Genomic DNA, 22,695 nt, shown 5'->3' on the forward strand with positions numbered 1-22,695 from the left:
CCCAAGGGACAGATGTGATGGTGCATCCCAATGGCAAAGGTCTCTCTCCTCCAAGCTGGATGCAATAATGAGTGCTCTGACTTCTGTCCTGTTTTCTGGTGCTTACAGAGGCCCTGGCCGATCTCCATCAAGGCCCTTCACGTGTTTGCCTCAGTTTCCCTAGAGGCTTACTTGTCCCCATGATGGGGCTGTGTTTGCAGCTGTGAAATGACTCTCCTAGAGTAAACTCACATAGCATTTAGCTGCTGGAGCCCTTTTTCCCCACCTGAGTCTATTCCTGTATCTCACTTGCAGTCTCAAACAATGAACTACGTGGGGCAGCTTGCTGAGACTGTCTTCGTCACGGTGAAGGAGCTGTACCGGGGTCTGAACCCTGCCACCCTGACGGGCTGCATCGATGTGGTTGTGGTGAGGCAGCCTGATAATTCCTTCCAGTGCTCTCCATTTCACGTGCGTTTTGGGAAGCTGGGTGTGCTGCGCTCCAAGGAGAAGGTGGTAAGTGGTGCCTGCCCTGGGACTATGCTTCCTCTCTGGTGTCTCCAGACCTAAGATCTTCCATAACCCCACCTGCTGAAAGGGGTGCTTGCCAGTTTTTGGAGGGGATGCCCCAAATGGAACCCATCCTCTTCCAGGGAGGACTGCTTCCCAGGAAAACTGGGAGAGGTCCCTTGCCTCAAAGGCTGGGTGGCTGTCAGCTGCAAGCAACCCCAAGCCGTCCCCTCCCTGGGGAAGTGCCTTCCTGTATGCTGACGGGTGAGTGGGTTCAGATGGACAGGCTTCTTCTGCCCCTTGCCAGGTTGACATTGAAATCAATGGGGAGCCTGTGGACCTGCACATGAAGCTGGGTGACAATGGAGAGGCCTTCTTCGTCCAGGAGACAGAGGAAAATGAGGTTGGTGATGAAGAGGTGCTGCTGGTCTGTGTCCCGCTGTGACCACCTGGAAGTGCAGACCTGAGGTGGAAGGACCAGGTTTGGACAGCTCTTCTTCCCCAGGGTGACTCCGTTATCCCCTCTGATGTTTTGTGTATCCGGAAAGGTTCCTACTCAAAGGACCTTGTAACCGGTGTGGAGGATCTGGGCAGTGGAGCACCCTGTGGAAGCATTAGACCAAATATCTGCACCAGGCTGTCCTTCCTCTCTGGGCATGGCTGCTGGCCAGCCAGGCAGATATCTTGGAGCTTGGCCTCTTGGGGGATCTTGTGATGAGGATGAGAGTGAGCCAGATGCTGTGGCAGGCTGCCCGCTCTACTGGGAAGCGGGATGAGACTAGTTGTGGCTTCCAGAAATCTTGGCAGCTCTTACCCAGGCTGACTTGTGGTTGCTGCTAGCTTGAGCTGGGTTTAAGAGCAGGGAGAGGGCTCTAGAGCCGAATCCCATTTTGCAGCCTTTGTAATTCTGGTCTTGTGGTGCCATCTCCTGCCCGCCTCTCCTTGCCCACGTTAAAGATGTCTTTAGCTTGTGGCTGGATAACCCTGGGTTTGGATGGTTTTTTTCTTTACTCACATGTTGCATGTACAGAATCTTTCCTTTTGGGCCTATCCACAAAACCACCCCAAGCTGAGGGCTCGGTGTTGGTTGTGCTGGTGGCGTATGTTGCAGAGATGAGAGCCATAAGCTGCCAGGCTGGAAAAGAGGGCGCTGGAGCTGATGGGCTCTTCCATCCCTGTTGCAGGGCAGCATCCCCTCCCGCCTCTGCACGTCCCCCATCCCCAGGGCAGAGAGCCCGGAGGATGCCGCTCAGTCCTCTCATGGGCAGGAGGCCTCCAGTGCTGAAGGGACCCTGCGCAAGAGGAGACGACGCAGGAGGAAGCCCAAGCGGAAGGAGGCGTTGGACTCTGAGTTAGAAGGCTGCAAGGAGACCAAAAGCAAGATGTCCGCGGAGGAGCCATGCAAGCTGCCAGCCCCCAGGTGAGTGGCTTGGTCTGGGCAGGGTGATGCGGTGGGTGGGTCGAGCCTGTAGGTTTGCTTGGTGATGCCCAGAAGTACTGAAACATGGGGATAGTGTTTTGAGTTGGACCCCAGCCTCCTGTGGAGTAGAAAGCCCGTGGAAATGGTCAAGTTTGGTATTGCCAGCTTTCCAGGAGAGGAGGCTGGTGCCCGAGGGTTGCATAACTGACCTCTTTCCTCCTTTGCAGTGACTCAGTGTATTTCTCCTTCACTGATCTCCCCCGAGAAGAAACCGGGTTGTTGCAATCCCCAGAGATGCACCCTTACTCTGATGGGGAGCTGGCCTCTGTGGACAGGTAACGGGCAGAGGCAAGGCAATCTGCTCGGCTTTAGTGAAAGCAGGGGATGTGCCTTGTGGCTGGGAAGGTGGTAAGGAAAAGGGATTTGGGGATGTCAGGAGAGCAGGTTTTCCTGGCCTGAATTGGTGTGGCTGGAGGAAAGCTCGGAGCCAATGAGGGGACACTTCTGGCCACGGTCACAGATGCAAGAAGCCTGCGTGCACAAGGCTCTCCTGCCTTTGCTGCTGAGCTGCTTCTGGACAGCTGGTGGCATAGGACTTTGCTTCCTTGGACCTCAGCTTTCCATAGGTCTTGCTCATTCATAAGTGATAGTCTTATGGGGCAGAACTGACCCTATGGGAAACCAACCTTACAGGGTTCTTGGCCATAAATGTCCTTGCAGTGATAGAAAAGCATGGGGCTGTAGGGTAGGTGAGGTCCCACATTCCCTTCTTTTCTTGTAGCCCCACCCTGAGCCATCCATCTTCTCCCAAAAGTGATTCTGAGCTGGAGATCAGACCGCAGGAGGGTTTTGCTCTAGGGGCTGAATCCCATGTGCAGTGGACCTGGGGAAGGCTCCCTCAGGTGAGTCCCTGCTCTTGCTCTTCTCTCTGCAGGCCTTTCAGACACCCCCTTCCTGCCAGCTGCTAAAGTGGAGGAGGCTGTGGCCAGGCACCCTTAGAGGAGTTGTCCTCTTCTGCCTGATGCTTTGGGCAATTTCCCATCCTCAAACCTGTTCTTCTGCTTTCTTTGAGGTGAATAAATCGGAACGAGTTGAACCAGTCAAGTCCACAAAGGCCTTTGCTACTGCAGCAACTACTGTCTCTGTGACACCAATCCCAGTGGATGAGGCAACCCATCTTGTTGCCACCTCTGAAGGTCTGGAAGAAGGTCCAGGCCCAGCGGGACATCAGGGTGCACCTTGTTTCCACGATGGGAATGGCCTCCCCAGGCTGAAGGACATCCCCAGGGCTGTAGGGGCAGAGAGCTTGTTGGAGGTCTCCTCAGCCTCACAAGAGAAACAGGAGGGAGGTGAGAATGTTGTGCCAGAGGTTCAGCCAGATGTGGAGCCCTTTGAGGGAGCCGCTGCTCTGAGGCAGGGGGGGGCGGGGGGGGCCCGGCCCCCGAGGGCCCCGAGCCCCAGCTGGAAAACCAGAGGAGACAAGGTGAGTGGGTGACTGGTGCTGCTGGAAGTGGTGTTTGAGCCTGCAGATGTATCTGACTTGGATGGGGGGCTGGGTTGTTCATTCAGTGTAACTCCTTCATGACTGTCATGGGTATTCAAGGTGTGACATATTTGCTTTGCCCTCTCCATGTGCTACCAGCTTTGAAGAGACATTCCTCAGGTTTCCTCCTTTCAGTGACCACCCAGATCCCTAGGAAGGCTTTCTTGCCTTACATTTCCTGAAGTCCATCCTCGGATGTCTCTGCTTTTGCATGCTTAGAAGATTTCTCAGCAGTGTAGACCATACCTTAACTTGAAGTGTCTGGCAGCACCTGGCCTGACTTATGTCTTCATGCTGAGCATGCCAACTCAGGTGGAAAATCACACAGAGAAAAACACACATCTCTCCCTTGACAGTGTATTTAAAAACACTCTTGTGTTATTACCTGTCCTAACCAATCTTACTCTTCCAGCCAGCATAAATTCAGAACAAAATGGTCTTCCTGAAGAAGAGACGCTTGGGATTCCTCATTGTACAAAGAGGGAGATCAGAGTGTTATCTTGCATGGCGCTAACTTCAAATAGCACCTTCAGATTGTCATAGCAGAACATAGTCAGGACTTTGGCCTGTCCTTTGTGTCCTCTTGGCAAGCGGTCTTATGCCAGTGCAGGTGTCTTGAGGTACTTCTGTTGCTGTTGATTTAAGGCAGCTTTTCAAGTAGGAAAATAGATGCCTTCTTTATATGATGTACAAATATGATAGAGGAAAATGCTGTTAGCTTTCTCAATAGATACTGAGGTGGTTGGAAAAGGTGATTCAGCTAAGCTCTCTTCCTTCTGTCTGTGCATTGAGGATCCACCAAAAGAAGTCCTCACTTGGGTCCCAGTGATGTTTACCTGGAAGACCTCTCCAACCTGGATGAGGAGCAGGTGGCTCTCTATTTCCCCAGGAGGTATGGGTTGCCCCAGCTGGCCAAGCTCAGACCTTCTTGAGCAATTCCCTTACAGCAAAGGTTGGAGGTAGGTCTAAAGCTATTGCCTGGTGCTGCCACTGTTTCTTCTCTTGCTGGTAGTGACATGGAGCGGAGTTCAAAGCCTGTGGCAGACCTCAGCAACTCTCTGTGTGTCCAGCTGCCGTCTGACTTGCCTGCTGACAGCCCCATGGACTCCGACTCTGATTCAATGCCCACGATTGCCCTGTCGCTGTGCGGAGGCCTGGGGGGCAGCAGGCAGATCTCTTGTGGTAGGTGGGAGGGAAGAGGGAATCTGCTGTCCTGAAATCTGTTATATACACCAGTGGCATGACACAGCCTCTGTCCCACCAGAGAAGTTCATGGAGCACATGGTCTCCTACCAGCAGTTTGCTGAGAATCCAGGACTCATCGATGACCCAAACCTGGTGATACTGATCAACAAGAAGTGAGTGGCCTGCTCTTCCTGCTGCTTCATCCCAAGATGACCAGTGTGGCCCCTTTGTCCCTACAGAAACACTCCTGTAGGAGTATGACTCCATCCCAGACAATGATTATACTGCAGTAGTTGTGGGAGGGGACCTTCTGGCCATGCTGCAGGATGGTGATCTGGAAACAGCCCTTGCTCCAGGCGTGGTGAAGTTCCTATCCCTCTTGCTTCTTCCAGGTATTACAACTGGGCAGTGGCTGCTCCCATGGTCCTGTCTCTGCAGGCTTTCCAGAGGAACATTCCTGAGGTCAGTGGCACAACACATTTACTGGCTATGCTTCTCAGCAGGGCTTGAAGAGCGCAGTGGGGCTGCAAGAGGCCAAGCTGCCCATCTGGGGCTTTGTGGGCACTCTGGGGCAGAGCTGAACATCATTCCAGCCCACAAACTCTGAGGTCTGTCCTTCCCCCCAGAGGCACCTCAGGGTGGCTTTTAGACACCTGGGTACCACTGATGCCTGGAGAGAGAGCTTTCCTTGTCAAAAAATCTGCTCTGATGGTTGTATCAGTGCAAGGCTGGCCCAGAGCTAGGTGCCCTGGCAGCCTGGAGGATTTGGGACTGCATGAGCCTGCTCCAGGGCTCTGTAGACCTGGCTGGGATTGTATGGAATAAGGCATCCAGATCTTTTTTTCTTTTTTCTTTCAAGCTGCATGAAGGGAAGAAGTCACTGTACCCTGCACCCCGAAACCATCTTGGCTCACAATGTGGCAGGAGTCACGCATCTTATCCTGTGAATAACTTTGCAAAGGAAACCCTGCCTGGACAAGGGTTTCCTTAGCCTGTTGAGCCAGTCCTCCCTGGGCTGAGGACTGACTTCATCTCATGTTCTGCCATGTTCACAGAGCACCATTGACCAACTGGTGAAGGAGAAGATGCCCAAGAAAGGCAGCAGGTGGTGGTTCTCCTGGAGAAGGAGAGAATTCCCAGCAGAGGAGGTGTTTGCAGTGGCGGCTGTGACAACCGTGTCTCCAGGGCACAGGAGTCATTCTGGTGGCTGGCAGGGGTGGGGATAGGAGAGTAGCAGGGTCCTGGGGATGGCCTGAGGCTGAGTACGAGAGCGGCCAGAGGGACCTGGTGGCAAGTTGACTTCTGAAGGCTGTTGCTGTCTCCTCAGGTCTGCTAATACCTGAGCAGCGTTAACCAACATTACCAACAACTGGTAATGCAGTAAAGCGGACCTTGTGCCCCTCATGCCACAGCCCAGGCACCACGTGTGCTTGCTGGTCTCCCTGCCCCACCGCAGCACCAGGTTGTGGTTCCTCTTCCATGGGCCAATGTCATCATAAAGGCGGGGGGGCGCATTGCCACGTCTTTTCTGGTATCGCTGCTCCGAGTGGCAGTAAAGCAAAGCAGCCCCTGCTCCTGCCCGTGGCACTGAGGTGCTAATGATGCCACTCTCTGCCTGCAGCAGTCGAGGCCAAGGAAAGCCAACGTGGGGATGCTGCAGCATGACTCTGCTCGGCAGAGGTGAGTGTCTCCCTCCCAGGTTGCCTTTAGGAGTCTATGCATGATCTCTTCTCCTCCTAAATGACCACTTATTCCCAAGTCTACCTAATGCATGAGGGCAGAAAGCTCTGTTAAGGCTCTGGCTGACCCCGGTCCAGCCAAGCTCCTCCATGGCCGCTTCCTGGTGGGTGCATTGTCCTGGGTCCCCTCCAGATATCCCCTGCTGCTCATGGGGAAAGCCATGGTCTGCAGAGTAAAGCCAAGGTGCTCTTCCTTTTCTTGTATAGGCAGGAGGAGGAGGTGTCATCCAGTGACGATGAGCCCCTGCACCCCAGGGACATGTTAGCAGTGGATGCCCCTGCACAGAAATCTCAGCCAACCTACAAGAAATCCTTGCGGCTCTCCTCTGAACAAATCGTATGTACTTTACTCCTCCTCCTTCACTGCCTGCTTGTGTGTGTAGGTGTGAGACCACCCTTTAAACAGGGATTTCTCTATTCCTGACCTAATTTTTTATAGGGCATCCAAGTATTTTGCCCTGGGTGGCCACCCTGTAGAGGCTTGGGGTCTCTGGTCTGGCCAGGTGGCAGTCTGGCCTCTGGCAAGCCTTGGACTGGTGTGAATCAGTGCTGGTGTACCACTTTTGTTCCCCCTCTGCCGCAGGGAAGACTGAATCTGCAGGATGGCCCCAACGAGGTGGCATTCAGCGTGACGACTCAGTACCAGGGCACATGCCGCTGTGAGGCCACCATCTACCTGTGGAACTGGGATGACAAGGTGGTGATCTCAGACATTGACGGCACCATCACCAAGTAAAGGGTCTTTTCCCCCCCCCATTAGGGCACAGTGTCCTTTCAAGGCTTGCGTAAGCAGCTAGGAGGGACCACAAACCACATCATCTTCCAGATACCCACCAGGTTGGATCAGCCTAACCTGGTCTCCTCTCCTTCTAGGTCAGATGCTCTTGGGCACATCTTGCCACATCTGGGAAAAGACTGGACTCATCGTGGGATTGCTAAACTCTTCCACAAAATCCACCTGTAGGTATTGGATCAACTGAGGCCAAAGGGAAGCAGGAGGATGATGGAGGAGAGGCTGAGTGGGAGCCAGAGTCAGGGCTCCTTACAGACGCTGGCCAAAATAGCCTAATTTTCTGCTGTCAGTGATGACTGATGCTTGCTGTGCTGTCTGGATGATATTGGGGGGTGAAAGCAGGGGGCCTCCCTTGGGAGCTGGGAGCAGATGCTTGTGTTGCCTTCCCTGGGAGGAGCGTGTGTCCGTGGAGGCTTTTCTGGGGAGATGTAGCTGAGCACTGAAGGAGATGAGATCGCACAAGATTACACCCGAGAGGCCACAGGCACAGCCAAATACCTTTGGGTCGCTGCGCAGCAGTGGCACAGGGGTCCAGCCGGCACTCTCAGCCCCATGGATCGGTGCCGGTTGCCCCTCTGGGCGCCCAGCTACCGCTTCCCGTGCCCCCAGGGGACCGACCCGCCCCGAGGTGCGATGCTGTCCCCGCACCGGGCGGAGTCTGGCAGTGGGTCCCCGCGGAGCCCGGCCTTCAGCTCCGTCCCTGGCACCTGTGGCCACTAAGAGGCACTGTGGGCCCGCGGATGGCTCGTCCCGGCCCCGAGGGGGAAACACGGGGCTCCCGCTCCCCGGGGGGCTGCGGGTGCGCTGCTGCGAGACTGGGGCTGCTCTCGCTGACACCTCGGCTGCCTCCTGCCACCTCCGATTCCGCAAAAGCACCATGCCCGCTCTGCCCGAGGTGCCTATCCAGCCGTGCGGGCTGCTTGAGGGTCTGCAGGGGCTGTGTCCAGCTCCCTGCGAGCCACACACAGCCTGGTGTGATAGAGGTGCTGGCCTGGGGGTTCCCGTCTGGGTGCACGGGTACCAAGCAGCAAAGGGTGCTTTGCAGCCGGGATGGGCATGCGGCTGCTGGGAAGGGCCTGGAGGGTGGTACGGGGTTCCCCTCCAGCGCCGCTCCCCAGCAGCGAGGCAGATGGGGATCGGTTTTAGCCTGGGTCCCTGGGTAAGTGAGTGACGTTGTTTGTGAAGTCACCTTGCTTGCTGAAGGGGTGAACAGGAGCAGGAAAATGCCTTGTCCAGGGCACAGCTCGGAGGGGTTCCCTCTGCTTTCTCTAGGAACGGCTACAAATTCCTCTACTGCTCAGCCAGAGCGATCGGCATGGCGCACATCACCAAAGGCTACCTCAAATGGGTCAAGGAGCAAGGCTGTGCCCTCCCCAAGGGCCCCATCCTGCTTGCCCCCAGCAGCCTCTTCTCTGCCTTCCACAGGTACTGCGTCTTCTCCTCCTCCCCAGCCCTGCACCTCCTGTGTCCCTGGGGATGGCACCCCCCTTCCCCCCAGCTTGACGCTGAGGGATGTCGCAACCTTAAACTGCTTCTGGCCTCCTTGGTGCAGGATGCCTTTCATGGGAGGCAGCAGGGGAACTGCCTGCCCTCCCTGGATCTTCATGGTGAAGCTCCTGATGCACAAAATCTCTCTTGCCCTTCAAATCACTTCTTTGAGCCCTGGACAGCCTGGCTGCCCACAGCCCTGGCCAGCTGATGTCACTCTGACCTCTGCTCTCTGTGTGTCTTGTGCTGCAGGGAGGTGATTGAGAAGAAGCCAGAGGTATTCAAGATTGCCTGCTTGATGGACATCCAAAACCTCTTTGCCACGAAGCTGCCCTTCTATGCGGCCTTTGGGAACAGAGCCAATGTGAGCGGGTCTCCTGGGGAGGAGGGAGTGCTCAGGCTGGGGGGGGGTGGTGGTGCCTTCCTGCAGCTCTCATGCCTTGCTGGCCTTCCTTGGGCAGGATGTCTACGCTTACAAGCAAGTGGGCCTGCCAGAGAGCCGCATATTCACGGTCAACCCCAGAGGAGAGCTGATCCAGGAGCTCACGAAGAACCACAAGTCAACGTAAGTGACCTGCTTGTTCCTCAGCACCTTTGGATTAACCTGGCTTTAACCCAGAGAAGCATCTTATGGGGTGGAAAAGCAAACAAAATCCCAATGCAACTTCTTTCTTACACCCATAGGTATGAGCGGCTGTCGGAGCTAGTGGAGCTTATCTTCCCTCCCCTGGGACAGAGTGGGAGCCTTGCTCTGGTGTGTCCAGAGTACAGCCACTTTGCCTACTGGAGACCTCCACTGCCTGCTGTTGATTTGGATGCCTTCTCCTGACCCCATTACCTGTGGAGACCTGCCCCAGGACTCTCCTGTGTGTCCTCTGCCAGGACTGGATGGTCCAGATGCGTCTCTTCCTCCCTGTTTGCTGCTCAGGCATTTTGCACTTCTAATACGGGTTGTGTTCTGCACTAGAAACACCCCTTCTCAGGGGACCAAAGGGGGGTGGAGAGGGAGTTCTGACTCTATAAAAACTCCATTTACTAAACTAAAATTCCTGTAAGTTCGGTCTCTTCTTAATGTTCTTAACACTTTTAAAGCCTGGCTCTTTTTTATAGGTGGTGGTGGATCACTGTCTTATTTATTGATGAGCCTCTGGCTTAGCTATTTCTACCTCCAGTATGACCAGTGTTCCCAGACAGTCCAGCTACCTGCAGTTTGGTAGCTGGTGGAGCGAAGCTGTCCTGTGGCTTAACATCTCGTTAAGGTGGATGGAAGCTGTTGGGGTTTTGAGTGTTCTTCACTAATAGCAATAAGTAATAAATAGTGCCTTAATCCAGGCTGCCTCTTGTCCACTGTAGCCCTGTGCATGGAAGTGGGAGCCAGGCTCCATGTCCTTTTACAAATGTGGTCGGGTCTATCCTGCTGCAGTGCCCTGAAAAAGGTGGAGATGGGAGCGGGACCTACAGCTTCCTCAGCCTGTGGAGCAGCTGCACTAGAAAAGGACTTATTTCAATTTTTTTTTGCCTACTACTTTCAGGTAAGGGTTGCAAAATTGATTTGACACAGGAAGCAAACCCCGGCTTTATGTATGTGTGCGTGGGGGTGAATCTCTCCCGTGCCGGCAGCCTGCCACAGTCTTGTGCTAGGGCAGGAGCTTATTCCTGTGCCCCTGTATTGGAGCGCTGAAGGAAAGCTCAGCTGTCCTAAAGCAGGGTTGGGCTGGGACTCAACCAGCCTGTCCCCATGCTGGGTGGGGGACTTCTCTGAAACCCGGTTGCCAGCACTGCAGCCTGGTGCCCCTGCCCTGGGAGCTCTCGGCTGTAACTATATGAAACAAAACAGGCAGGAGCACTGCTGGGCTCCAGTCTGCCATCCAGCTTCTCCTTCCCTGACCACTGTGTGCGAGTGCAAATCATCTCCTTCTAGTGTGCCTGCCTCTGCGCTTTAACCTCTAGCTCTGCTTTTCTGAAAGCCACACAAGTCATCTTGATCCTGGCAACCTCAGCAAGAAATACTTTATTTTTTTCCTTTCCAGTACAAACACTTTTTTGCTTTTAAAATCTGAACAAATGTACAAGGTTTTAGAAACAACAAAATGCAGTCTTTTAACAGGATCAGTTATCAACTGCCTTGGAAAGCTGCCTGTGCAAGGACAAGCACGCGGGCACCATCTCCTTCCCTCTCTGCAAGCAAAAAAAAATTAAAAAAAAAAATGCCCTATTTTTATACAAAGTTCCTTTCACTTTTTAAACACGAATAGCTGAGAACTGAAATAGAAACTGTCCCTATCTTCAAGTGACTAGTCAGGAATAGTCCAAACATAGCACCATTTTCTGGAAGGTCAGACTTCTTCCTTGTCCTGGTTTTGTTACGGCCAGTCCTAGCTCCCTCTGTGCTGGAGGAAGCTGTTGCTGTTCAGCTGCTCTCTAACCCAGCCCTGGCCTGGGAAGGGGTGAGCCTGGCCCTTGGCTTAGTTTTTCTCTTTGGTTGCTGCAGCCTTTTTTTCTCCCTGTTGTGAGGGGATGGGGAGGGGGTTCGGGCAGGATGCTCCTGTGGGGCGAGGGCTCCCCTGGCCCACTGCAAAATGCCGAGGGCTAGCTTGAGACTCCTTCCTTGGGCTGGGGGGAAGAAAAAAAAAAGGTTTTGTTGTCTAAGAGCAGGTTTTGCAGGATGCCCAAAGGTTGCTGGAGGTTGCTTCTCAGCTGGAGAAGTGTCTCAGCAGCTGCAGTGCGGCTCCAAATCAGCAAAGCCCAGAGCAGCAAGAGTGGATTCTGGTGCTGTGAGCATCCAGCAGCCTGCGAGCCCCCGTGGGTAAGTGAGCGGTGGGAGGCCAGGTCCCCTCTCCCTGCTCGTACAGCTGATGGCCCACGCTCCTCTGGCAGGGGAAAGAGCTTTTATGCATCAGGGTAACATGACGCGGCGCACTGGACTCGGTGATCCCTGTGGTCCTCCCCAGCCTGGAAGCATCTGTTTCAGGGAGCTCATCCAGTTTTTATGGAGGAGAAAAGGCGCCCAGATGCATCTCTGCTGGGAGTTGCTGCTGCTTTGTGCTGGTCAGAGCACAGAGCTGCTCCTTTGCAGGGCAGGGGGGGAATCGTGGCGCAGAAGAGCAGGGGCAGCCTGGTGAGGGTGCTGGGCACCAGGTGGGAGCTGAAGGCTAGCTGGTGTGGAAGGGTCCATGAGCTGCAACGCTGAGCTGATAGAAAAATATGTTCCTCTGCTATAAAGTGCCAGAGCTGGTCAGATGGAGGCTCTTTAATTTCCTCTTCATCCTTTCTGGTAACGAAGTCCCTGTTGGCTGAGCAGCGGAGGACACCCGTGCTGGGCTCCCTGGGAGAGGTGGGGTTTGTGTGCAACCGCCGCATGGTCCAGGCACCTGCTCCATAGGGCAAGTACGACCTTTTCCAGCCTGCCTGTTTGTGGGAAACCAGAGTGACCTTGGGTAAATCACTTCAGTTTTCGTGAGGTCTCGAGAGGTCTTCTCAAAAGTGCCCTGCCTCCCTCCTCCCTGGGGCTCCATGTTGGTGCATGTCCCCGGGGCTGTTGGCATCCCAGTGGGCTCAGAAGAACACAAGGAGGGCGCAGGCTCCTGCTCCCACACTGCCAGACAGGGAAAGCCTCACGCTCGCACCCTGGAGCAGCTGCAGCTCTCCTGCCCCGGGACGAGATGAGGGAAACCACGTTCACAGTTTAAGCAATAAAACAGGAGAGAACTAGAGCTGGAGGACAGGACTGCTCCATGCCTATCTTGGTCTCTGCGGAGACCTACGGACACATGTCTCTTTGGGGAAGACACAAGTTTTCCATAACCCTTGATGTCAGTCCCAGGTTTAACCAGAGAGCACAGCAAAGTGGGATTGCAAAGCACGGCAGCCCCGAGGGATCACGGGCCCTCCCCCAAATGCTGCTGCAGAGGTTTTTAGCTGCTCAGTGTGGTTCTTCGAAACACGGCAAGGGACGTGGGGGCAGCAAGAGGAAACTTTGCACTCGGATGAGCACCATGACAGTGGATTGTTCAAAAATACATATACACATATCGCATATATATATGCATATGTGTGTTTTCCTAATGCATATCCTCATATGCTCCGTAAGGCATGTGCGTTTGCATGAAGGAGTGAGCAGTATAAATGGATTTACCATACATGAGGAGGGCTGCCGTCTCGGAGAGGGGAAGGCAGTTTCCAGGGGGACGTGCGAATACGGGTGTTCTTTGAAATCCACAATTCTTGTGGTGAGTTTTGTTCCCTGGAAGGAGCGCTGGCTCTGCTCAGTCCCTGGATTAAGACGCAGGTGGTCTTTAGCTCAGAGAAACTCTATTCCTCAACTGACAACTACAGGGTTTTTTTCTTCAAGAAGCGATAAATCCACAAAAATAAAATGAAAAAAAAAAGTTCCTGCCTCCAGCTGCCTCCTGAATTGTCCTTCTGGGGTCATTAGCCCGGGAGCCAAAGCAACGCCCCCGGCCAGGAGGCAGTGACCCTGCTGCACCAGGGTCGGGACAGCTGCTGAGTGTCGGGAGGCGAGTACTGTAATGGCAGAGTTATGGAAAAGTGGGGCCGACAAGATTTAAAAAAAAAAAAAAAAAAAAGGGTTTGTAGCAGCTTTTAATTTATCTTTTCATTAAAAAAATTATCCCAAGAACTGTTGTCACATTGGAGCGAGTCTGTGTGATATAAGTTAATCCTGTCCTTCACGGGGAGGAGGAGGAAGAAGCGCGTGGTGGCGTGGCTAATGCTGCTTCCCCTCCACCTGCTCTTCCAAGTGGCCGACCTGCTCCGCCAGCTCGGAGACCTTGGCTTGGCAGTCAAGCAGGTTGTCCTTCAGTCCCGTTATTTCCTGAGAATGGGCAGCCAGGGTCCCGTTCATGTGGTCCATGTAGTCCCACAGGCTGCCCGTGTGTTTCTCTAGTTCGTCCCTGATGCCGTCCAGGCTCCCCGTGACAGCACCCAGCCTGCCGCAGACGCTCTCCACCCGGGCCACCCGGTCATCAAAGTGAGCTATCTCCTGCTGCAGGTCATGGGCTACGCTCTTGCAGGAGCTCAGGTCACTGACGATCCTGGCTTTGAGTCGCTCCAAGTCTCCCTTGAGGTTCAGGACGCGCCGGTTGCTGAAGAAGAGCTGGGAGCCTTGGTCGTTGACTTTCTCCTGGATGGAGTGGACCTCATCCTCGATCTTCCGCTCGTGCTCATCCAGTGAGGAGTTGACATGCGTCACGGTGTCAGAGTACTGGGAGACAGAGTCCTTGAGCCCCGTCAGAGACTTGCTCACGGTGTTCAGGTTGATCTTTAGCAAGGTGATCTCCCCTTGCAAAGTCCCCGATGCTTCCTCTTCAATTCGCCGCTGGATCTCCAGGATGGTGGCGTTGAGCTTGCGCAGGAGGTCGTAGTTGCTGTCCATCCGGAGGAGCAGGTCCTGGTTCTTGTTCTGACAGTCTTCAATCTCTGTCCGGAAGGTCTCCACATCTTTGGAGGCGGAGGTGCAGCCCAGGGAACAAGTGCTCTCCAGTGTGACGAGGCGATTCTGCAACACCTCCAGCGTCTCATCCGTCCGTTTCCTCATGCTGGCGAGCTCCCCCTCCAGCACGGGCACCACCGCTCCGTCCATGCCCACAGGAGAACTGATGTTGTTCAGCTCTCCCACTATAGTCATGAACCTGTCCTCCAGGGTCTGCATTTTATCTTCAAAGGCAGTCCTCATGCCATCCACCTCTGCTACCACCGTGCCTCTCATGCTGTCCTCTATACCAGAGCAGCAGCTCCCCGTTTCTCTCTCTGTAGCGTTGAGTCTGGCTTCCAGGTCCTCAAAGCGCCCTTCAAAAAGGTTCCCTAGGGTGACAGTGGAGATTTCTCCATCCAGCCGTGAGTGCAAATTCTTCTGGGACTCAGAGATGCTGTGAAGGCCTTTCTCGAGGATGTTCATGCGATCGGTGAGGTAGTCCAGGTTGCTGCAGCAGCTTTCCACCACTGTCAGCCCTTGGATCTGGGTCTCCAGCTGGGAGATCTCTTTCTTGATCTCTAGCTCCTTCCCGTCCAGCGTCTGCTGCAGCCGCAGGTTGGCAGCTTTCTCCTCCTCGCATTGCTGCCGCACCTCTTGGATCCGGAAATCGCACATGGTCTGGATCTTCCCCAGCTTCTTCTCGAAGCCATCGAGCAGCTCTCCACGCAGGTTGCTCAGCCGCGTGTCCACGTACTCCTCCAGCAGGTCGATGGAGGTGAGTGGCGAGGGCCGGGCTGACTCCAGCAGATGCTTGATCTGCCCGTCGTGGTCCAGGACCATGCCGCGAACCTCGTGCAGCAAATCTGCCTTGGTTTTCAGCACGTCGCTCACCTCTGTCACTTTGGTCAGGATCTCCCCCACGGGAGGGTACGTGGCGATGTCGGCTTTGTCAGCCACGTCCACCAGGCCATCAGGAATGATGCCGAAGCCCACCGTCGAGTCAGGTGCGCCCGGGCTGTTCATCAGGGAGCCGATCATCTTGGTGGTGTCCTCCTGGATTGCCAGCCGCAGGCGGTCCCCCAGGCCGCTCACCATGGTGTGCAGGCTGTCGTAGGACTGGGAAAGGCGCCTCACCTCCTCCTCCAGCCGATCCAGGCGGTCCCCAAAGAGGCCGGGCAGCTTTCTGCCTGCACAGGGAAAGAAATAGAGAGGGCACAGTCAGGGCCGGTGCTCCTTTAACTTCCCTCCTTGGCTATCTTCTAGATTTGAGTCCTTTTCCATACTAACTAACATTAGCTCCTGCCTCCGTCTTATTGCCATTTCAGCAAAATATCGGCCCACCCTTCCTCCTTTCCCCTACATCTCTTCCTAAGCCGATCAGGAAACCCTCTTTCTTCTTGGGATCAAGCCCTCTGCTCCCAAGTTCAACAGCAGGTGATGAGAACAGCCCGGGGAACTTCCTCTTGAGACACACTCTATCGACCCCCAAATTAATGGAAAAACGCTTTAAAGCAATGAGGAAAGGCAATTTTGAAGCGGCACATTTTGAAAGAAACTAGATTAAAAAAGCAAGTGGGCACGTTTTGAAAGAAACTAGATTAAAAAAGAAAGTGATCCTCAAAGCACTCAAATGTCAGGTCTCTGATCAGCAAGCACGTCACCCACCGAAGGTTTGCTAAATTCATGCCGTGTGCTGGAACAGAAAGAACAGGTTTGAGAGCATGACGGCAGCGTGGTAACCTGGGGATGTGAAGCAGGAGCGAGATCTCACCATACTGATTCTTCTTTGGTCCTGGAAACAGGTCAGGGTGGCTTTTTGGATAGGGAGGAAGTCTGGGGATTGGAAACATCTTTTGCCCTGGAGGCATTTTAGGGCTGGGATGTCGGGGCAGAAGGCCGGGTTGGTCGGTCGGGTTGTCGTGGCACCCTTCTCCCATGAAGCCTGGGCAGCACCTCCAGGCCAGCTCGGTCACTGTCTTGTATCCAATCTTGTATTTGGGTCTGAAGAAGGTGCGGTACCTTTCCAGGAGAGGGGAGGAAGAGAGAAGACAGTTTAGAGAAGCAACCTCAACGTCAAGCAATAGAGAAGAGCGGGGTCATGGGTCCTGTTGGGTGTGGGAAATCCGGGCACGTGGGACAGCCTGGCTGAGACCCATGTGCTGCACCTGCAGACCATGACCCACCTCCTCCAAGAGCTCTTGCTGCACCACAGCTCAGTGTAGCATTTCAGTGCCTGTCCAGGGACACAGCTCATTAACCAGCACTCCAAAAACATGTGCCCACCCTCTCCAGGACTGGACCACGAGGTGCAGGTGTGACAGCACATGGTGAGAGAAGAGTTCTCCCCAACAAGTTGGTAACACAACTAGACAAGCCTGACAAACAGCCCAGGGGTGAGGAGGGACTATCTGAGCAGAGCCATTATTTATGTATCTGTGGTTTCTGGACAGGATTTTTTGTTGGATTTTTTTTTTTTTTTTAACCTGGGATTCCTATTGTTAGTTTAGAAAAGCTGCTGTAAGTGTATTGCTTTGGTCTCTGGCCCGATAGATGACCACTGTGACAGATGCCACACAGTTTGGCAACTTTTGGCCCAGGAGAGCACAGGATGAAATGATGGAAGTGATTCCAAAACCCCTGCAAGCTCAGATCACTTCCAAGAGGGGTCTGGGCTGCTTGTGGGTGTTTTGCACTTTGAATTGATCTAGAGAATTTCCTAGTGGGGTAAAAAATCCTCTTCTGAACTGTAATCCTGTCCTGAAGCCTCCAGGAGGGTTGAAATACCTTTGGAAAGGTATTTTCTCTGTGTGTGGAGGGCATCAGTTTGATGGGAAGCCTAAGTGGCTTGGGCTGGCCTTGCAAGCAGGAGCTTTGTCAGGGGAGCAGCAGAGCCCTGGCGAGGTTTACCAGGGCGATGCTGTGTGCACAGAGGGATGGCTCCTTACATCTCCTCCTGCCCCCAGCTGGGATGTCCTGGGAGGTTTCTCCACCACCAATCTGAGCACTACAACATCGATCCCCGCCATACACAGCAAACAAGGGTGCAAGCCCACCTCCTTGCCCGGTGGGACACTAACACCCTCCCTCTCTGCTCTCGCTCTATGTGGGGTCCCCACCAGCCCAGCGGGGAGGACTCAGCTGCTCCCTGCTCTTTCGTGGGACTTTCCCATGAGGTGGCAGGGATGGACAGGACCCCGCCAGCACCCGTGCTCCCCCCACCAACCCAGCTGAGCTGTGCAGGGCTGAAGACGGCGCGTTTCTCACCACCTCTGAAACGCCAATGCTTTGAACCTGCCTTTTGGAAATTTCCAATCTGAATTTACCAGGGCCTGAAAATCCTGAAGTTTGCTGTTTTTCAACAAAACACACAATTGGGCCCCTGTTCTTCTCCGGCACGTTCAGTGGAAGGTCTCGGAGGAGGTGGCACAACCGTCTGTGCTGTACGGAGGGGCTGCATAAGGCACTCGCACCCATCCAGTTGCTCAGGGCAGCACATGGGGCGAAGCCCCTGTCGTCGGTGTCCCTGCCCAGGTCCTCAGTGCCCCCGGCCCTGGCTGCAGCCCCCGGGCAATGCCACTTCCACGTGACTCCCGGTGCGATACAGCCACCTCTACGCGTACTGCAGGGCAGGAGGAGAAAGCAAATCCAAATCCTCTGTTCTTTGAATCACTTCAAAATTTCTCAACATCAACAATTTCCCAAAGGCACGGGACAGTTTCAGAACAAGCTCTTCTTGTTGTTATTCCTCTTACAGACGTTGCTGAGTTTCTATGGTCTTTCCTTCTGTCTTAGTGTGTAGAAACCTGCCTGGATGTACCACAGCAGGAGACTGCTGCACCCAGCCACTGTCAGGGGGTGAAGTGAGGATGAGGATGGCATCCAGAAGGCAGCGCACCTTCTCTGTGTCATGCCAGCCTCTACAGAGGAGACCGGAGCCCTTCGGCACCTCCGAACCCTTCTCCCCCTGCTCCAAACGGCAGCAAGGGGAAGTATTTATTGCAGCTGCACAAACATTAGCTGATGGCCCCAGCACGTGGAAAAAACCATGTTTGTCTCTTGTGCATGGATGCAGCATCCGAGGCGGTGCAGAAAGTTCAGCTACGGGTCCAGCTGCTTTCAGAAAACACCCTGGTTTCGCCCCGGTTTTGTTTGAAGGGCTGGAGGGGCCAAGCAGCGGACACCATGGAGATGGGAGAGGCTTTGGGGCTCTCCGCCACAGGTACCAGCGGCTGCAGGATGTCCTGAAGTCCCCAAATGCTGCTAAAGCACTTGTGATGGGAAGAAGGAAAAAAGCAAGTCAGCGAGCAGGTCCGACGGCCCATCTCTGCCGGGAGAGGCTGCTTGCAGAGCCCCTGGCACCACCAGCACACGGCAAGTCCCGGCTGGCTGCAGCGCCGCGTGCTGGTGCCACAGGAGGGGTGCCAGGCTCCGACAAAAGCCCCTCTCAGCCCGGCTTTCCTCGGTGCTCGGCTCTGTTACTCTCGGCGGGCCAGGGGAGGATGCAGGAGAGCAGCATTTCTGCCTGGAGCATCATCCCCGGCCAGGGGCTGTGGAGGGTGGCAAAGCACAAAGCCCCAGTGTCCACCCTGCCCCGGCTGCGGCTCCAGCTGTGGCACGGCGGGGTGTTTCCCTCCAGCACTGACGAGGTGGCAAAGTTTGGCAAATATTTTCCTGGGGCAGGAAGGCCTGAGCCACAGGCTCTGTTTCCTCCTCCTCTCGGTCAGGCTCTCACCTAGCTGCCATCTTTCTGCCAAGTTGCAGGTCTGTGACAAAATGCTTCCCTGCACACATGCACATGTACCCCCTCAGCTTCCCATGGTCTCCTGATTTATTTCTGATGAGGGATAGAGCTCCCTCTCCCTCCTGACAGATCCCACCTTGCCTCCTCCCAGCACCGCTGCCCTGCCATTGACTGTCTCATCCAGGAAAAGCCCTTCAGCCCCTTTCACTGCCCTCTGGAAAACACGTGTTGATGGTCGGAAGGGTGGCACGGGGGCTCAGGAACCCAAGAAGACCTGCGACCTGAAGCTGGGAGGGGAAGGGCGCTGTGCCCCAGCATCCCCCGTACTCACAGCACTTTCCCCGGGCACTTGGGTCCCCAGCTGCACTTGTGGTACTCGGCCTTGACGTAGCTCTCAGCCCCGTCCTGCAGTGTGCACGTCACGTTGCGCTGCACCACGTAGGCACAGTAGCTCCTAGGGGGAAGCACAGCGAGACACCGTCACCCCCTGCCCCAACAGATAGCAGCACCCCGGCTATTCAACCAGTCCCCGGGCAGGTCTGCCTGCCCTGCCTAATGCTGCCGGCAAGGTCTCTTGGGGGGCAGGAGCTGGAGGGACCCCCCCAGCTTGTGCTGCTGCTGGGGAGGGGGCATCGCCCACCCCACCCACTGGGGACGGGGACAGCAGCGGGGCCTGGGGGAGTGCAGGGAGCGGGGATGGAGCAAAGTCCCCCAGTGCCCAGCCTGTTGCTGCATGCACAGGCAAGGGGCAGGCAGGCGCTCCTGGTCGGGCCGGGCTGGCTGAATTGGCTCCTGCTCCTGGTGTCCCCAGGCACCCCAGCTTTGCCCTGCCTTCACCTGACCAGCTCCGAGAGCCTCCACGGGAGCCAGCACTGCCCAGCCCTTCCCAGCCCCGCTGGCTGTCCTCCAGGTCACAGGGTGCCACCCCCCAGCAATGCCTTTTCCTCAGTCCAGGTGGGTACAGGCATCTCTCCTCTGGGTTAAAAGGGTGCAGCTAAACCCCTGCACCCTCAACACAGCTCTGCTCGCCTCGGCTGTGCTAGGCTCTCCGCTCAGCCTCGGGCAGTGCCTGGCCCACAGTGTCCCTCTGAGCTGGTGGCTGCCCCATCCTCCCCCAGCTGCGGTCCCTCTGCAGTTGAGCCCTGCCTGAGAAATCAGCCTTGGTGCTGGGAACAGGCTGAGCACCCTCACCTTCTGGTTTTTCACGAGCAATTTCATTGTCTGCAAGAAACCCAGAGCCCCCCCAAGCAGGTCTGCAGTGCCACAGCATTGCAGAAGGCCAGATGCTGAGCGTGGTTGCTGCTGTCATGGTCATGGCCACGGCCACGTTGTCACCAGAGCTGGGCTGTGCTCAGCACAGCATGGCCTGGGTGGGGAGAGGGGCTGGGGGGACAAGCAGAACCCCACCAGCAACAGCAGTTATGGGAATAGGATCCCAGAAATAGCTCCAGCAGCATCTGGCAGGGGTGGTCTGTCCACCTGCAGCCCCTGGAGTGCTGCCAGTGCCGGGTCCAGCCCAAAAGCCTTCGGACCTTGCTGTGGGTGCTGTCACACTCAGACCAAGTGTGATGTTACAGTCAACAGAGGGAGAGGAGATGCAGGCTGGCTGCTCTGCTGGGCCGCAGCATCATGGCTTCCTCCGCCATGGAGGCAGGGACACGACCCAGGTCCCAAGCCAGATGGAAGCTGGAAACCTCTTCAGATTCCTTGGACGGGTGGTGCAAGGAGTGGAGCCTTTTCACTCCTGCCATCGTGTCTGCAGCTGGGTGCCACAGGGTACCAGCCAGCTCCAGGCACAGGACCTCTCCTGAGCCGATCAGCAAACCCAGGTGCTGAGGATGAGGTGGCCAGGAGGAAGGCTGCGTGGGAAGAATGCAGGAGAGCTGGTGGGACAGATGGAGGCCAAGGATATTCCAGCTGAAGGCAAAGCTGCCGGCAGGAGCAGATGGACTTGGTCCACAGGGGCAGAGACAGCAGGGATGTGTGTTGAGGCAGGGATTAAAGGCATGGGGATGTGGCAGATGGCAGAGCAGGAGGAGAGGAGGGCACAGGCACACAGTGCAGAGCTGAGGTGGAGACAGAGGGTCAGCGGGATGGAACAGATGGGCCGGCGTGAGCTGCAGGTGCAGGGAGGTGTTCAGTGAAGCGAGAGGACCCGGCTCTCCCCGTGCGAGCTGAGGTCACTGCAGCTCGGCTGCCTGGCCGCAGGCTGGGAAGCAGCCGGAGTCCCCTGGCATCGCCACTGCATGGCCTGTGGAGAGCAGCCTTGGGGCTGACCAGAGAAACAAGCTGCAGGGCCTGAGCCCAGCTCTCACAGGCTTGGCACGATGATGGTCCGGGTGGCGTTGAGACAACTCTGGCAGGTGGAGGTGAGGGAAGGGACTGGGACAGTCACGATGGAGCAGAACGGTTTGGGGAGGACTGCGGTGCCTCCTGTTTGGGGGAGTGAGCGTGTGCATGTATGTCTGTGCATGCACAGGGGGGTGGGTGTGCACAGCCCTCCCCAGCCCCTCCACGGAAAGAGCAGTGGGGCTCTGGCTCACTCTGAGTGGGGAAAGACAGGTGAAGGAGGGACAAGCACCGATGGCGAACACGTAAAGACGAAGTACATCCCCTACCCATGCCAAGGACTTCCATAAGCCCCCCAGTGCCCCCGTTCAGAGGCCCCGAGCAGGCTCCTCCGCCTCCAACAGCCCACATGGGGCAGGAGCTCTCTCCACGAAACAGCAAAGTGCGAGCAGGCTCATCCTCCCTCCAACACCCCGGATCTCCCTGCTCCCTCCCATCAGGGACCCCCCGACCCCACACCCCCAGCCCATGCCACTTGCTCCCCCAGGAGCAGCACCAGCACCTCTACCCCGGCCCCTTGTCGAGGGCTCTTTGCTCCCCTGGGATGGGCACCGCAACTCCCGGCAGCACCTGGCATTTCCAGCCTGCCCAGACGCAAGCAGCTCAGCCCCGGCAAGAGGCTGCCAGGCTCAGAGCGTGTGCAGGGATCCATGCTGCTCCCCGCTCCTCCAAAAGTGAGTCATTTACCCGTGCACAGGGCCACACGAGAGCGAAGGCCAGCCACTTTTCTTAGCTGGAGGGAAGGGAGATCATGTGTACGTGTGCATGTGGAAATTTAGAATCACTGTCTATCCATAAATCCAGGATCCACTTACAAACACACTCCTAACCCCCTCTGTAAGTAAGCTAGCAGCCAACACGGGCAGATCTACTAGCCGCTGCTAATAGACACTGCCTGCCTGTGACTACTTGGGTTAGGGTGGTTCTGGCTCACTCTCCTTCTCAGAAACCCCCTTCCTTCTCACCCACCTGTGGCTAGCAGTTTTATAGCTCCAGCCTGATGTTTTAAGAGTGAGCAGCTGGAAAATGTTACGGGTTTTGGAAAGCTCTCACTGGCACTGCCAGTATTGTTCGTCTCGAATGTTACTTTATTCATTTCAGCTTGTTCATAACACCACATCCTCCCCTTTTCAAAGAAGCCCGACAGAAACGGTTCTCGCAAACAAGCGGGGAGGGAGGCGAGCCCCCCACCAATGTAACAGCCTTTTTGCAATTGAATGGAAAAAGTCTATAGTACGTGTAAAGCCCACATTCCTCATCTGCCTGAGCTTTCCAGGTTACTTGAAAACATATTTAAACTCTAGTAAGCCTGTGCTTTACAAGCAAATCGGCAAATTCCCTCCAATCCAGTCTGCGTTTTCATGCGTAGGTCTGTGCACTGCCGTCCTCCCCTCCCGCACATCACAGCCCCGCGCCCGTGCCATGCAGAACAGGCACATGCACCCACCCCACAAACACACACGGGCATCCTACCCTCGCCACCCCAGCCCTGACCCACACGGGACTGCAGCACA

The 22,695-nt window shown here is 55.6% G+C and overlaps 3 protein-coding genes across 3 annotated transcripts in view; 2 read left to right on the forward strand and 1 right to left on the reverse strand.

Moving 5' to 3' along the window:
• Positions 1-303: 303 nt before the first annotated feature.
• Positions 304-9,626, forward strand: LPIN3 (lipin 3). Its single transcript, XM_009318702.1, has 20 exons — positions 304-495; positions 797-892; positions 1,674-1,909; positions 2,137-2,244; positions 2,691-2,811; positions 2,982-3,105; positions 3,327-3,392; positions 4,245-4,344; positions 4,465-4,634; positions 4,717-4,810; positions 5,030-5,099; positions 5,693-5,812; positions 6,267-6,296; positions 6,591-6,713; positions 6,960-7,108; positions 7,250-7,336; positions 8,442-8,594; positions 8,910-9,021; positions 9,119-9,222; positions 9,342-9,626. Exons 1-20 carry the CDS (start codon positions 304-306, stop codon positions 9,484-9,486), a joined length of 2,400 nt encoding a protein of 799 aa, XP_009316977.1. The 3' UTR covers positions 9,487-9,626.
• Positions 9,627-13,383: 3,757 nt separating this feature from the next.
• EMILIN3 (elastin microfibril interfacer 3) lies at positions 13,384-20,583 on the reverse strand. The gene is made up of 4 exons (XM_009318703.1): positions 20,453-20,583; positions 19,164-19,286; positions 15,863-16,110; positions 13,384-15,278 (listed from the first exon to the last, which is right to left on the reverse strand). The coding sequence occupies exons 1-4, from the start codon at positions 20,581-20,583 to the stop codon at positions 13,384-13,386; spliced, it is 2,397 nt and encodes a 798-aa protein (XP_009316978.1).
• Positions 20,584-21,159: 576 nt separating this feature from the next.
• The window catches only part of RPN2 (ribophorin II), a 105,705-nt gene continuing 104,169 nt past the window's right edge, over positions 21,160-22,695 (forward strand). Inside the window, exon 1 of the mRNA XM_009318705.1 lies at positions 21,160-21,201. Coding sequence (XP_009316980.1) covers positions 21,160-21,201 — 42 coding nt within the window. The remainder of the gene's footprint in view (positions 21,202-22,695) is intronic.

The sequence above is a fragment of the Pygoscelis adeliae genome, unplaced genomic scaffold (genome assembly GCF_000699105.1).
Source record: "Pygoscelis adeliae isolate BGI_AS28 unplaced genomic scaffold, ASM69910v1 Scaffold72, whole genome shotgun sequence".
Lineage (NCBI taxonomy): Eukaryota > Metazoa > Chordata > Aves > Sphenisciformes > Spheniscidae > Pygoscelis > Pygoscelis adeliae.